This window comes from Dipodomys ordii, unplaced genomic scaffold (assembly GCF_000151885.1).
Source record: "Dipodomys ordii isolate 6190 unplaced genomic scaffold, Dord_2.0 Scaffold15, whole genome shotgun sequence".
NCBI classification, from domain to species: Eukaryota; Metazoa; Chordata; class Mammalia; order Rodentia; family Heteromyidae; genus Dipodomys; species Dipodomys ordii.
Window position 1 is genome coordinate 11616608 of NW_012267231.1, and position 12621 is coordinate 11629228.

At 47.5% G+C, this 12621-nt stretch overlaps 1 protein-coding gene across 1 annotated transcript in view; it reads left to right on the forward strand.

Moving 5' to 3' along the window:
• The window catches only part of Gabra5 (gamma-aminobutyric acid (GABA) A receptor, alpha 5), a 56956-nt gene that overhangs the window by 15492 nt on the left and 28843 nt on the right, over nucleotides 1-12621 (forward strand). The window contains exons 2-4 of the mRNA XM_013012005.1: nucleotides 5095-5216; nucleotides 6372-6439; nucleotides 6550-6770. Coding sequence (XP_012867459.1) covers nucleotides 5095-5216; nucleotides 6372-6439; nucleotides 6550-6770 — 411 coding nt within the window. The remainder of the gene's footprint in view (nucleotides 1-5094; nucleotides 5217-6371; nucleotides 6440-6549; nucleotides 6771-12621) is intronic.

Sequence of the window (12621 nt, forward strand, 5' to 3'; positions counted from 1 at the left end):
GAGAAGGAAGGAAGGAAGGAGGGAGGGAGGGAAGGAGGGAGGGAGGAAGGAAGGAGAGAAGGAAGGAAGGAAAGAGAGAAGGAAGGAAGAAAGGAGAGAAGGAAGGAAGGAAGGAAAGAAGGAAGGAAGGAAGGAAGGAGAGAAGGAAGGAAGGAAGGAGAGAAGGAAGGAAGGAAGGAAGGAAGGAAGGAAGGAAGGAAGGAAGGAAGGAAAGAGAGAAAGAACACAATCCAGTTTCATAACTGATGCCCATGCCTCCAGTTTTACCTCTCTCACTTTGCCACTTCTTTTTGTTCCCCACCCCCTTACCTGTATTGGTCAGCCTCGGGATTCACAGCCTCTCCTGATTGGCTAACACCCAACATTTAACCCAAGAGGGTGGGGAGTCTTGGTGAGATTCTAGGGAACAAAGGGTCCAGCAGGAAGAGTCCAGGCAAGCTACATGGACTTTACATCTGTTAATCGTGTCTTAATTGTCTTGAAGGCCTCAGAGGAGTGTGTCATCAGTACCTTCTAGAAACTCCTAGAAGTGTAATGTGGCTTACAGTGCCCTTTATGGCCTGATGTGTGCCTGTTGCCCTTTGGATTTCAATATTTGTTGCTTTTCTTTGTGCTGCTGGGGATGGAACCCGGGGCCCGGTGCACTCAAGGCAGCCATGTTGTGTCTTTGCGCATGCTCCCTGCAAACGACATGGACTCCTTCTTGGAAGCTGCTGCGAACAAGACCCTCCTGCAGCCCTCCCTGGGACTCAAATCATTGTCAGGAGACAACAACCCCAGACAGAGCTTGCGTTTTCTCTCCTTTGTGTTCCTGCCGTGCCTTGCACAGTCCCACGAGGCCCCACCTCTCCCATGATCTACTCTAATCCCCTCAGGCCCCAGCTGATTCCTACTGCAGGCGGACATGTCCTGGATGAGTTTGGGACCATCTTCTAGCCTCATTTCCCCAGTGCCTGTCTCAGTATCTGCTGCCTGGCATACCCAGGGTATGGAGGTGGAATAGGCGTCAGACCCAATGGCAGGGCCTCTCTGGAGACATTGGAGGAAGCCTCTCAGAGGCTGTTGGCATCACTAACAGTTGGTCCGAGGGCATCTTTTCTGCTTCTATCCAAGCCTTAGCCCACCTATTTTCTGTCATGACTGTAAAGGAAGGTCACAGAGGCTGGGGTCACTGGCTCCTATTTTCTCTCTGATCAATTAAAACTGAGTCTCTAAGGCTTAGAAGCCAGTGAATGCAAGAGTTTCAGAGCCCAAGGATGATGCAATGGTGGGGGGGGGGAGTGGGAGGTTCGCACACTTGGAAGGGACTTTTCTCTTAGACACTGTGCTGATGAAATGAATCTCTTGGTGGATCAAGTGTTGTGGCATGCTGGTTCATCATCAGAAGGCTCTAAGCGACCTAGAACTTCAAGTTGGGATGGGGGTCATCGCATGGCTCTGAGACACCACTCCAGCCACCACCCTGCCTGTCACCATCATCAACCAACAATCCCTTTCTTCCTCAGGCTGGAACCTTTATTATTCTTCAAAGTAAAAGCATTAGAATCAAGTCATTGTGTCTTTCATATAGACTGATCATATTTAGGCAAGAAAATGTAAAAAGTGATTTTTGTTGTTGGTGTTGTTAGTCATAGGGCTTGAACTCAAGGCCTGCACACTCTCCTTGAGCTCTTTTGCTCAAGGCTCATGCTGTACCACTTTGAGCCACACCTCCACTTCCGGGTTTCTGGTGGTTTATTGGAGATAAGAGTCTCATGGACTTTCCTGCCCGGGCTGGCTTTGAACTGCAATCCTCAGATCTCAGCCTCCTGAGTTGCTAGGATTACAGACGTGAGCCACCAGCACTCAGCAAAGCTATTCTTTTATAGGTAAGGCAGTTGCCAATAGTCATATATCATGTCTCACCAAAATGCTTGTCACAGAGCAGGGCCTTTAATATGTCTTGAGATGAGAGGCTGACTTAGGGTGAACAGAGCTCTATGGGGTTAAAAAGAACTCTCTGGGGTTTAAAAAAAATACCTGAGCAGGAATTTCAGCAGGCTGTGTTGCCTGGGAACCTAGTTGAGTGTTCAATGAAACAGAACATGGCGTTGCCTATCCTGATGGCCTAAGATTTCTGTGCCATTTTGTTTCTCCAATGCTTTCCACGAGCCATAAAAGGAGCAGAGCAAGCTGGAGTGAGTCTTTAGCTTTAAAGCAGACTTTAAAGGTTGGGCAAGTTGCTTAGCTTTTTTTCCTCAAGGCTGGTGTTCTACCACATAAGCCACACCTCCACTTCTAACCTTGGGCTGCTTCGAACCATCATTCTCAGATCTCAGCCTCCTGAGTCACTAGGATTACAGGTGTGAGCCACAGCATGCAACAAAGAATTTTTTTAAAGAATCTGCTCCCTATGTCTCCTTTTGTTGTTGTTGTTGGTGGTGGTGGTCATTGTGGGGCTTGAACTCAGGGCGTGGGCACTGTCCATGAGCTTTTTCACTCAAGGCTTAGTGCAACCACTTTGAGCCACAGTGCCACTTCAGGGTTTTTAGTGGTTAATGGAAGATAACAGTCTCATGGAGTTTCCTGCTTGGGCTGGTTGAACCATGATCATCAGATCTCAGCCTCCTGCATAGCCATGACTGTCCAAAAAACAAAAACAGCATAACCCTAGGCGGTTTCAAGGCTTTCTATTCTGACATTAGCAATGTGAGGCTTAGTGCGTTATCTTCCTGAAGTGTAGAATTACCATGGATGTTAGGGGGGAAAAAGGGTGAGGGACTAATATTTTAATATACTAAGTCAGAAAGTAAAACATGTTTCTATTCTCTGAGATAACAGAACTGAATTTTAGTTCCAGCTATCTGCATTCTAACGCTGGCTCAAAAATTAGCTATTTGGGAAATAGCTGTAGGTCCGGTGAAGAATTGATCTGCTTAGATACAATCAATGAAAAACAAGGACCAATTTCCAAGTAGTCGGTGAGGTAGGCACGCATCCATTCCGACCTCTGCATCCCGCAGTGGATACATCAAGAGACTCGCCACTGTAATTTCAGCCACAGTGAGGCAGAGAAAGCATTTTAGCAGTGCTGGGGCCTACAGCCAGGCTTTTCTGTGGTGTACCAAGAGTCAAATACTCTTTTGCTCAAGTGCCAAAGGTGTTGGTTATTTGGAAGGCCCAGCTAGCTTTGGCCCAGGATTCTCCTGTGCATCCTTGAAATCGAGCCCAGTCTGCAGGTGCAGTGCTGTTTGCATACCTGAGGTGAGATTCAAACCCTTCAGATTCCTTGCTGACTTCTGGCTTGCAGACTTGCTTTCTCAGAGAACCTTCTAGGCTTGCCCAAGGAGATGCTGAGGTCAGAATTGGCGTGTGCCTGCCTTTCTCATTTTCACTGATTGCATGTAGACAGATCAATTCTGGTTTCCATCTACTTTATCTTCATAAGGTGTGGGGAGGGAGGAGGCCCTGGAGCATGAATTCAGGGCCTTGTGCTCCTACTGGCTTTTTAAACTCAGTGTCCTATGCCTTGAGCCACATCTCCACATCCAGTGTTCTGATGATTAATTGGTGGCTCACTGGTGGCTCATGCCTGTAATCTTAGCTACTCAAGAGGCTGAGATCTGAAGATAGTAGCTCCAAGAGAGCCAGGGTGAAAGTCCACAAGTTAATTGGAGAATTAACTACCAAAAATCGAGAAGTGGAACTGTGGCTCAAATGGTAGAGTACCAGCCTTGAGCAAAAATCAATCAATTAATTAAACGTTTAGGAACAGTGCCCAGGCCCTGAGATCAAACTCTAGGACTGGAGAGAAAGAAAAAACAAACAAAAACTATCTCCCAGAATGTTTGCCTGGGCTAGCTTTGAATAGTGATCCTCAAATCTCAGCCTCTTAAATAGCTAGCTAGAAGTGCCCTGTGCCCAGCTTTGCATATGCTTTTGGAGCCTGGATAATGTTACGTTACTAAATAACCCCAGGTTTCTGGGTTTTGTTATTGTTTTTGTTTTGTTTTTGGACAGTCATGGAACTTAAACTCAGGGCCTGGGCACTGTCCCTGAGCTCTTCTGTTCAAGGCTAGCACTCTACCACTTGACCCACAGCACCACTTCAGGTTTTCTGGTGGTTCGTTGGAGATAACAGTCTCACAGACTTTCCTGCCAGGGCTGATTTTGAACCACGATCCTCAGAGCTCAGCCTGTGTGAGCCACTGGTGCCTGGCTTCCTGAGGGTATCATTGTGATTCTAAGATACTGGGTGACAGACAATGTGGCCATTAGCTGGCCATACTGAGAACTCTGAAGTATATCACAGACTTGATCATTTCTGGCCTTACCTGCTCTAATCCTGGCATTGTATCCACAGTCTCCATTCCCCCAGGCCACTAAGGATGCGGTGAGCTTGGGGCGCATCAACCTCATCTTCCAACATGAGCAAAGTTAAGCCGCATCCTCCTGTCCACCCTGGGGTGCATTATGGGTGGTTCATTAAGGGCCTGCAAACTCCGCTTTCTTCTACTTACACCAAACTTTTGGAATCCCCTGTGCATGGATTAGGCTCTGCCAGTCCCTGCACAGGAGCTAATTTGTTTCATAAATGACTAACGGCGTGGATAATAAATAGCTCCTCATAACATAGCATATTTTGGCCCATTGGTTAAGTGGAAGGACATCAGCCCAGAGCAAAATGCGGGCGTTTTAAGCACTAAGACTTATTCAAAGTAAACCATGCCCCCTGCACAGACTAAGCTTTGCAAATGCCCTCCCGCTAAGATGAGATAAAAAGGAGGCATGGACTGTGAATCTTTAGAATTATATCTTGTAGCCAGATGCCAGTGGCTCACGCCTGTAATTCTAGCTACTCAGGAGGCTGAGAGCTGAGGATACCAGTTCTAAGCCAGCCAGGGCAGGGAAATCTGTGAGACTCATCTCTTCAGTTAACCATCTGAAAACCAGAAGTGGTGCAGTGGAGCTGTGGTTCAAGTGGTAGAGCACCAGCCCTCAGGGACAGCACTCAAGCCCTGAGATCATCACAATAAAAAACAAGTATTAGTATTATGATATCTTATTGTGAAGCAATGCAAATGTTAGCTTTCTTGGTTTTCTCTTTTGGAAAAGCTTTTCACAAATGCCAACGAGTTCAGTGAAAGCGGAGACGAATGACAACATCACAGTGTTCACCAGGATTTTGGACGGGCTGCTGGATGGCTATGACAATAGACTGAGGCCTGGGCTGGGAGGTGAGTGTGCGCACGCGCTGCTGAGGCCGAGGCCTGTGAGGATGGGTGGGGGGGGGCCGAGGTGGGAAAGCTCCACCTCTCATTGGCTGGGCTGGGAGGCATGTGTGAAAAGCTTCGCTTCTCATTGGCTGGTCTGGGAGGCGTGTCTGGAAATCTCCACCTCTCATTGGTTGGGCTGGGAGGCATGTGTGAAAAGCTTCGCTTCTCATTGGCTGGGCTGGGAGGTGTGTGTGAAAAGCTCTGCCTGTTATTGGCTGGGCTGAGAGGCATGTGTGGCTGGACTGGGAGGTGTGTCTGGAAAGCTCCACCCCTCATTGGCTGGGCTGGGAAGAGTGTATGGAAAGCTCCGCCCCTCATTGGCTGACTTGTGTTTGCTGGGACCCAATCCTGGGAAGCGCTACCCTGACCATGGCTCTGGATTGGATGATTGCTTTCTAAGTCTTGCCAAGGATGTGCAGTCTTGGTTATTTTCAGCTCGAGGCAGTGTTTGCCTTTAAAATATCCCTGTGCCAACTTCCATCTTCCTGGGTTTGTGTGTGTGTGCGTGCCAGTCTTGGGGCTTGAACTCAGGGCCCCAGGCACTGTCCCTGAGCTTTTCTTCTTTTGTTTTACTCAAGGCTATCCCTCTATCACCTTGAGCCACAGCTCCACTTCTGGTTCTCTGGTGGTTCAGTGGAGATAAGAGTCTCACAGACTTTCCTGTCTGGACTGGCTATGAACCATGACCCACAGATCTCAGACTCCTGAGTAGCTAGGATGACCGGCGTGAGCCATGGGCACTTGGCCTTCCCAGATAATCTTAGTGTCCACTCTAGTCACTTAGGGAGGAACCAGTGCTTGGATGCTGTTGAAGACGCAGGAGGCCATGGTGGCTCACGCCTGCGATCCTCAGCTACTCAGGAGGCTGAGACTCAAGAATCCTGGTTGTAAAGCAGCCTGGAAACAGAGAAGTCCATGAGATTCTTCATCCTCAATTTTTTTTTAAACATCAGAAGTAGAGGGTTAGAGCCCTAGGCTTGAGTCGAAAAAGCCAAGGGACCATGTCTCAGGCTTTGAGTTCAAGTCCCTGCACGTACGCGCGCACACACACACGAACAGGTGAGCAGAATATGACCATCCATGCCAGCGGGCTGCAGCCTAGCGTCTGTGTTTCAGAGCGAATCACGCAGGTCCGGACCGACATTTACGTGACCAGCTTCGGCCCAGTGTCAGACACAGAAATGGTAAGTTCCCCGGGGCCTGGGCCCATGCATTCCGCCCTCACTAAATCACCCTGGGAAGAACTTCCCCCCGTGGCTCAGGCGCCACCCCAACGCCTTTCCTTTGCCTCCAGGAATACACCATCGACGTGTTCTTCCGGCAGAGCTGGAAGGACGAGCGGCTGCGCTTCAAGGGGCCCATGCAGCGCCTGCCTCTCAACAACCTGCTCGCCAGCAAAATCTGGACCCCGGACACGTTCTTCCACAACGGGAAGAAATCCATCGCCCACAACATGACCACGCCCAACAAGCTGCTGCGGCTGGAGGACGATGGCACCCTGCTGTACACCATGCGGTGAGCGCAAAGCCCTGGAGGGGCCAGGGCCTGGACTACAGGCTGGGAAGCATGCCCAGACAGCAATGCAAGGGGGGGAGCAGGGGGAGGGATTGGGCTCCCTGAGCACCCAAGGGCCTTGGGACCCTGTCAGTCACTCTGAAAAGGAGTCCTGAGAAGCAGACTTCAGAGTAAAGCCTAAATCCTTGGCCATTGCCTTGGGGAAGATAAAAACGGAGTGCATTCTCGGCCCCATGAGCAAAGCATGGAGGGCATAATGTAGAGGCTGAGATCTTGGAGCCCAGAGTCTGCCTGGGGTTAGGGGTGAGTAATTTGGGTGCGGTAACCGTATATGTTTGTGGGATACAAATAACCTTCAACCCCATGGGAATATTGTCCTTGATTCTCATTGTTGAGAGACTGTGGTTAGATCCTAAGCTTAAAAGAATAGATCATGAGGCCAGGTGCCCATGGCTCATGCCTGTCATCCTAGCTACTCAGGAGGCTGAGATCTGAGGATCACGGTTCAAAGCCAGCCTAGACAGGAAAAGTCTGTGAGACTCTTATCTCCAATGAACCATGAGAAAACCAGAAGTGGTGCTGTGGCTCAAAGTGGTAGAGCATCAGCCTTGAGCAAGAGAGCTGAGGGACAGCACCCAGGCCCTAAGGTCAAGCTCCACAACCACCACCACCAACAACAACAAAGATATATCATGAAATACAACATACTATTTATAGGAGACAATGGGTGTCACCAGTGAATGGAGCCTGGAGTTAGGACCACTGTTTAGAAGAGATGGGAGAGGAAATGCTTTACTGAGTTCCTTATTCCAGCTGTAAATATTGATACTTTTAGTCCTCAAAGAGCCAGCCAGGTGACCCTGTGGCCCACAGAAAGCATGGCACATAGGGGTTTGGTTATAGAGGTTTGGTTAGCAGCCTGGGGTCTCACGAAGAGAAATAGAAATTGGAACTAAGCCATAAGCCTTGTCTTTTCTTTATCCACACTTGCAGTTTGGAGGGGTGCCGTGTTATTGGACATAAGAGGACCTTCATAGCACACTTCCCTCCCCATTCAGAGTGTCATGCCCAGAAGGCAACCTGGGACAGAGGGAAGCCAGAGAGGCTTGTCGGCAGTAATGAGTGGTTGTGTATTCAGAGCAAGTCTGCTAATGAGCTGCAAAGTTGATAATGAGCTTTCTTTTTCAGTCCTCTGCAACATTTAGGAAGTGGAAATGGTTCTTCTTCAAAGTGTAAGGGATTTTAATGAGCTAGAGCTACAGCCATAGGGTGACAGTGTTTTATTGATGTAGTAATGGCAGGGAAAGGGCAGTATGATCACTGGTGGAGATATAGATCACGTGATGAGTGTGCATGGTGGCCCATGCATTTACGGTGTGTTTCCAGGGGGAAGTGGGACAGAGTCAGCCATTCAGCACTGCTTGATCCACTAGAGGGCGCTATGGGGAGACAGGCCTAGCTGGGAGGTCTTTAGGTCATTGGTGTGTGGCCTTGATGGTGACCTTGAGACCCTGCCTCCTCTACCTCTCTATGCTCCCTGTGGAGAGCAATAGGGAATTGCTCTGAAATTTCCATGTGAGGCAAAACAAAACAAAACTTTTTTGTCTTTATAAGTTGATATATCTCTGGTATCCATGGCAGTAATAGAAGGCTGACTGGCAGGCTTTATAAAACAATAGCTACTTTGCTAATCATTTCTGGACAATAACCACCTTAAGGGACTTTCCAGAAACACTGACTAAGCGTCATACCCAAAGGTATCTATTAGGACATTGCCTTTTGACATTGGAAGACATAAAAATTTAGTAATTTTTCCCCCTGTGTCTGCTCTTACTGAGGTTTGAATTCAAGCCTTGGGCGGCGGCTTCTTCTTCTTCTTCTTCTTCTTCTTCTTCTTCTTCTTCTTCTTCTTCTTCTTCTTCTTCTTCTTCTTCTTCTTCTTCTCCTTCTCCTCCTCCTTCTTCTTTTTTTTGTTTCTGAAACTATATCTGAAACTATATCTCCATTTCTGTTTTTTTTTTGTTGATTCTTTGGAGATAAGAATCCTGCAAACTTTGATACTTGGGCTGAGATCTGTGGATCACAGTTCAAAGCCAGCCCAAGCAGGAAAATCCAGTGTGATTCTTATCTCCAATTAAACACTGAAAAGCTGGAAACGGAGCTTGGCTCACATGAGAGAGCATGCCCTGAGTGAAAAAAGCTTAGGGACAGTATCCAGACCCTGCATTCAAGTCTCATTAGTGGCAATGAATGAATGAATGGATGACTTTTCCTGAATGCATATATATTTCATATTTCATACCATCTTTAAATTTAAAAAATGTATTAAAAAGCAAATCACAGAAAGTTGCTGGGCATCTGCACTGAACAGCTTCTGGTGGAGTCTTTTGGGGTTGTCCCCAGAGTGTGAATCAAACATGAGGCTGGGGGTTCAGGACTCCACAGAGCAGTTTCTCTCCTCTTCTGTCGCCAGATCCAAGCTTTCATTTTAAGGATGCTGAGCAGATAAAGGTGCTGCCCCCAGAACTTGGCTTTAGCCCACCCAGGATTTTGGGGTGATTGTCATCATAGGCAGCCCACATAGTGGTTGTTTAAGTAATCATTGTGAGCTTGATAGGCACACTCCTGCTGTATAGGGTAGTCATGTCTCCAGGTATCTGTGTCTCTGTGTGTTTGTGCACGCGCACACGTGCACACATGTGTGCCAGTCCTGGGGCTTGAACTCAGGGCCTGGATGCTGTCCATGAGCTTCTTTAGCTCAAGGCTGGTGCTCTACCACTTGAGCCACAGCACCACTTCCAGCCTTTTCTGAGTAGTTTATTGGAGAGAAGCATCTCATAGCTTTTCCTTCCTGGGCTGGCTTTGAACTATGATCCTCGGATCTCAGCCTCCTGAGTAGCTAGGATGACAGGCATGAGCCACCAGCACCGGCATCCAGCATCTCAAGGTGTCTTGTCTCTGGTGAATGGGTGAGCAAGCTCTAGGCTCTCACATTTGCACATTTGCCTGCACGTGCAAGCTCTTGAGACATGGCTTGATGGTGAGTGTCTCCACAGGGAATATTCCCCTGGAGTTTGAGCCCTGGGGGGACAGTAAGGCCCCTCAGAGTTCGGGAGCAAGGAAACAACTACAGCCAAGCCAGGACTTACAGGAATGCACACTCTGCTAGAACCACATAGTTCTGTGTACCTCAGCAAACAAAAGGGCTCTTCCACCCATGGCCACCTTGCCCAGGCCAGTGTGAACATTGGAGTTAAGTTCAACTTTGAGCACTTAGTGCTCACCAATCCTTGGACGGTTTACACCAGTGCCGCAGAAAGCACAGGGTTTGCTTTGTGTTTGTTCTGATTGGAGGACTGCTTGAACATGTGCATACTCCTTGAATAGCCACAAGAGGGCACCACAGTCACATGTTTGGTTAGCAGTGGGTCAGATCTGGTTGGGTGGATGTGAATTTGAAGGGAATTCCTTATACTGTCTTGAAAGTTTGACCTATAGAAAATGCACGTGAAGGACATTGTGGCACACAGGTAGAAATGTTTAACTAGACACGGGAGATGTGTGCATATACACACACAACCAAAAATAGCTATCTACGCTGTGTCCAGTTAAAAACCACTTTCATGAGCCAGCAGATAGATAACGTTGGATGAATCTCGCACGCAGGGTTAAGAGAACTCTTACTTTATGGCAAGAAACAAAATGTGAATTTAAAAATAACAGAAACCATAAGGTATGTTGTCAAGATCAAAGAGAATCAACAGGAATATTTTGGTACATGTCACATATAGATCATTTTCTTTATATATATTTGTGTGTGTGTGTGTGTGTGTGTGTGTGCGCATCCTCTATACATGTGTGTGTCCTGTAATTTTCAGGTGATATAATTCTCCCTGTTGAGATGCCACCTTAGCAAACAAACTGGGTCCGTAATCTCAGCTACACAAGATGCACAAATAGGGGGGGGGTGGGGGGAGGAAGCTCAAGACTCTATCCTTAAAAAAAAAAAAAAGCTGGGCACCAGTCGCTCAGACCTGTAATCCTAGCTACTCAGGAGATTGAGATCTGAGGATCGTGGTTCAAAGCCAGCCAGGGCAAAAAAAAAAGTCCCTGAGACTCTTATCTCCAATTAACCACCAGAAAAACTGGACGTGGTGCTGTGGCTCAAGTGGTAGAGCGCTCGCCTTGAGCTGAAGAGCTGAGGGACAGCGCCCAGGCCCAGAGTTCAAGACCCATGACCAACAACAAAAAATAAATAACTAAAATAATAAATAAGTTAAAGCAAAAAAGAGGGGAGAGTCTGGCTCAAGTGGTAGAGCACTTGCATATTAAGAACAAGACTGTGAATTCAATCCCCAATCCCAGAAAATAATGATGATGATGATGATGATGATGATGATGATGATGATGATGATGATGATGATGTGAGCTCAGCACCCTAAGAATCTGTCATCGACATTATCCCCAGTCTTAGATCAGGCAAACAGAGCCAGTGAAAATGAATGAACAGGAGTTTACCCACCCATACAATCTAAATTCCCAGACTCTCCTTTCTGTTCCTACTGTACTACCATCTAAATCCAAGACCAAGATGTGCTCACCATTCAGCCGGCAGGACTGGTGGCCATTGTCACTAGGTGGCGCTGTGGCCACACACACAGAAGAAGGAAGCCAGGGTTCCCTGAAAACCTAAATAACAGGCTGCATGTCTGCACGCTGCTCCCGTCCACACCACAGGATCAGAGGCCTTCCTCAGCCCCAGGCCCTGCCCACTGCGCAGAGAGCTAGTCCCTGCCACCCAGACAACAGTTTGTTTGGTTTTCTTAATATATGGCTTTGCAATTATGCCCAGGTGGTTTGGATCAGGATCCTTCTATTGATACTTCTCACGTGGGAATGAGACATCAAGCCTGGAATTGTTAACAAGGAAGTCTTGCAAATGTTTGCCTGCCGTGGCCTTGAACCACGATCCTCCCAATCTCCCGCCTCCCAAGTAGCTGAGCTGACAGGCATAAGACACCCTATCCAGTCCAGGCTCCAGAATTTTGAGTGATACCAGCTGGGTCTGTTTCATCCCAATACTTGGTCCATATGCTCTTTCTCTGCAGGGTACCATTTGTGTCTCGATGCTCTCTGCGTGAATGTGTGAATTTCATTTTAAGAACGGAGCCTATTTGTACCTGTCTGTTGCAGCCATGTCTTATTTTTCAGGTTTGCCTTGATTTCCCCACATTTGATCCACTGGAGTTTATTGATGGCTAGGCGTATGTACATACACACAAACATTTCACAAAATAGTTCTCCTCTCCCATTCACTATGGCCAAGCCTTTGAGGGGGGGAGGGGATGTGGAGTATTAAAAGAAGAAAACCGTATCAAAGTAGATGGATCGAGTTTTTGAGTTTTGGATAAGAAATATACTAGCTTTATTTCCCCTCTCATCTCTACCTCAATAAGAATGGCCGACCTCTTCGTTCCAAACTGTTGAGGGGGAATGAAAAATACTGATCCACAGTCCAAAGCTTGAAGGGAATGTGTGAGCCAGTGTAAGGCTGGCGATTGATCTCCCAGAGTGCTCTACTGCATTCAAACATGCAAATGAGCCACTGGGCCTGAAAACAACTCGTGAAATCTGGAAGTCAGGCTTAAAGGAAGTTGTACAGCTTCCATTCATGTCTAACAAAGAAGGCAGTTAGGAGAGTTCAGCAACAGATTATTTAAAGCATGGAATTCTTTTACTTGTACAAATGAAATAGGAATCGTTTGAATGTTGTCTGAAAGCCTCCAATTGTAGATAACAGTAACTTTGTGTGTGTGTGTGTGTGTGTGTGTGTGTGTGTGTGTGTGTGTGT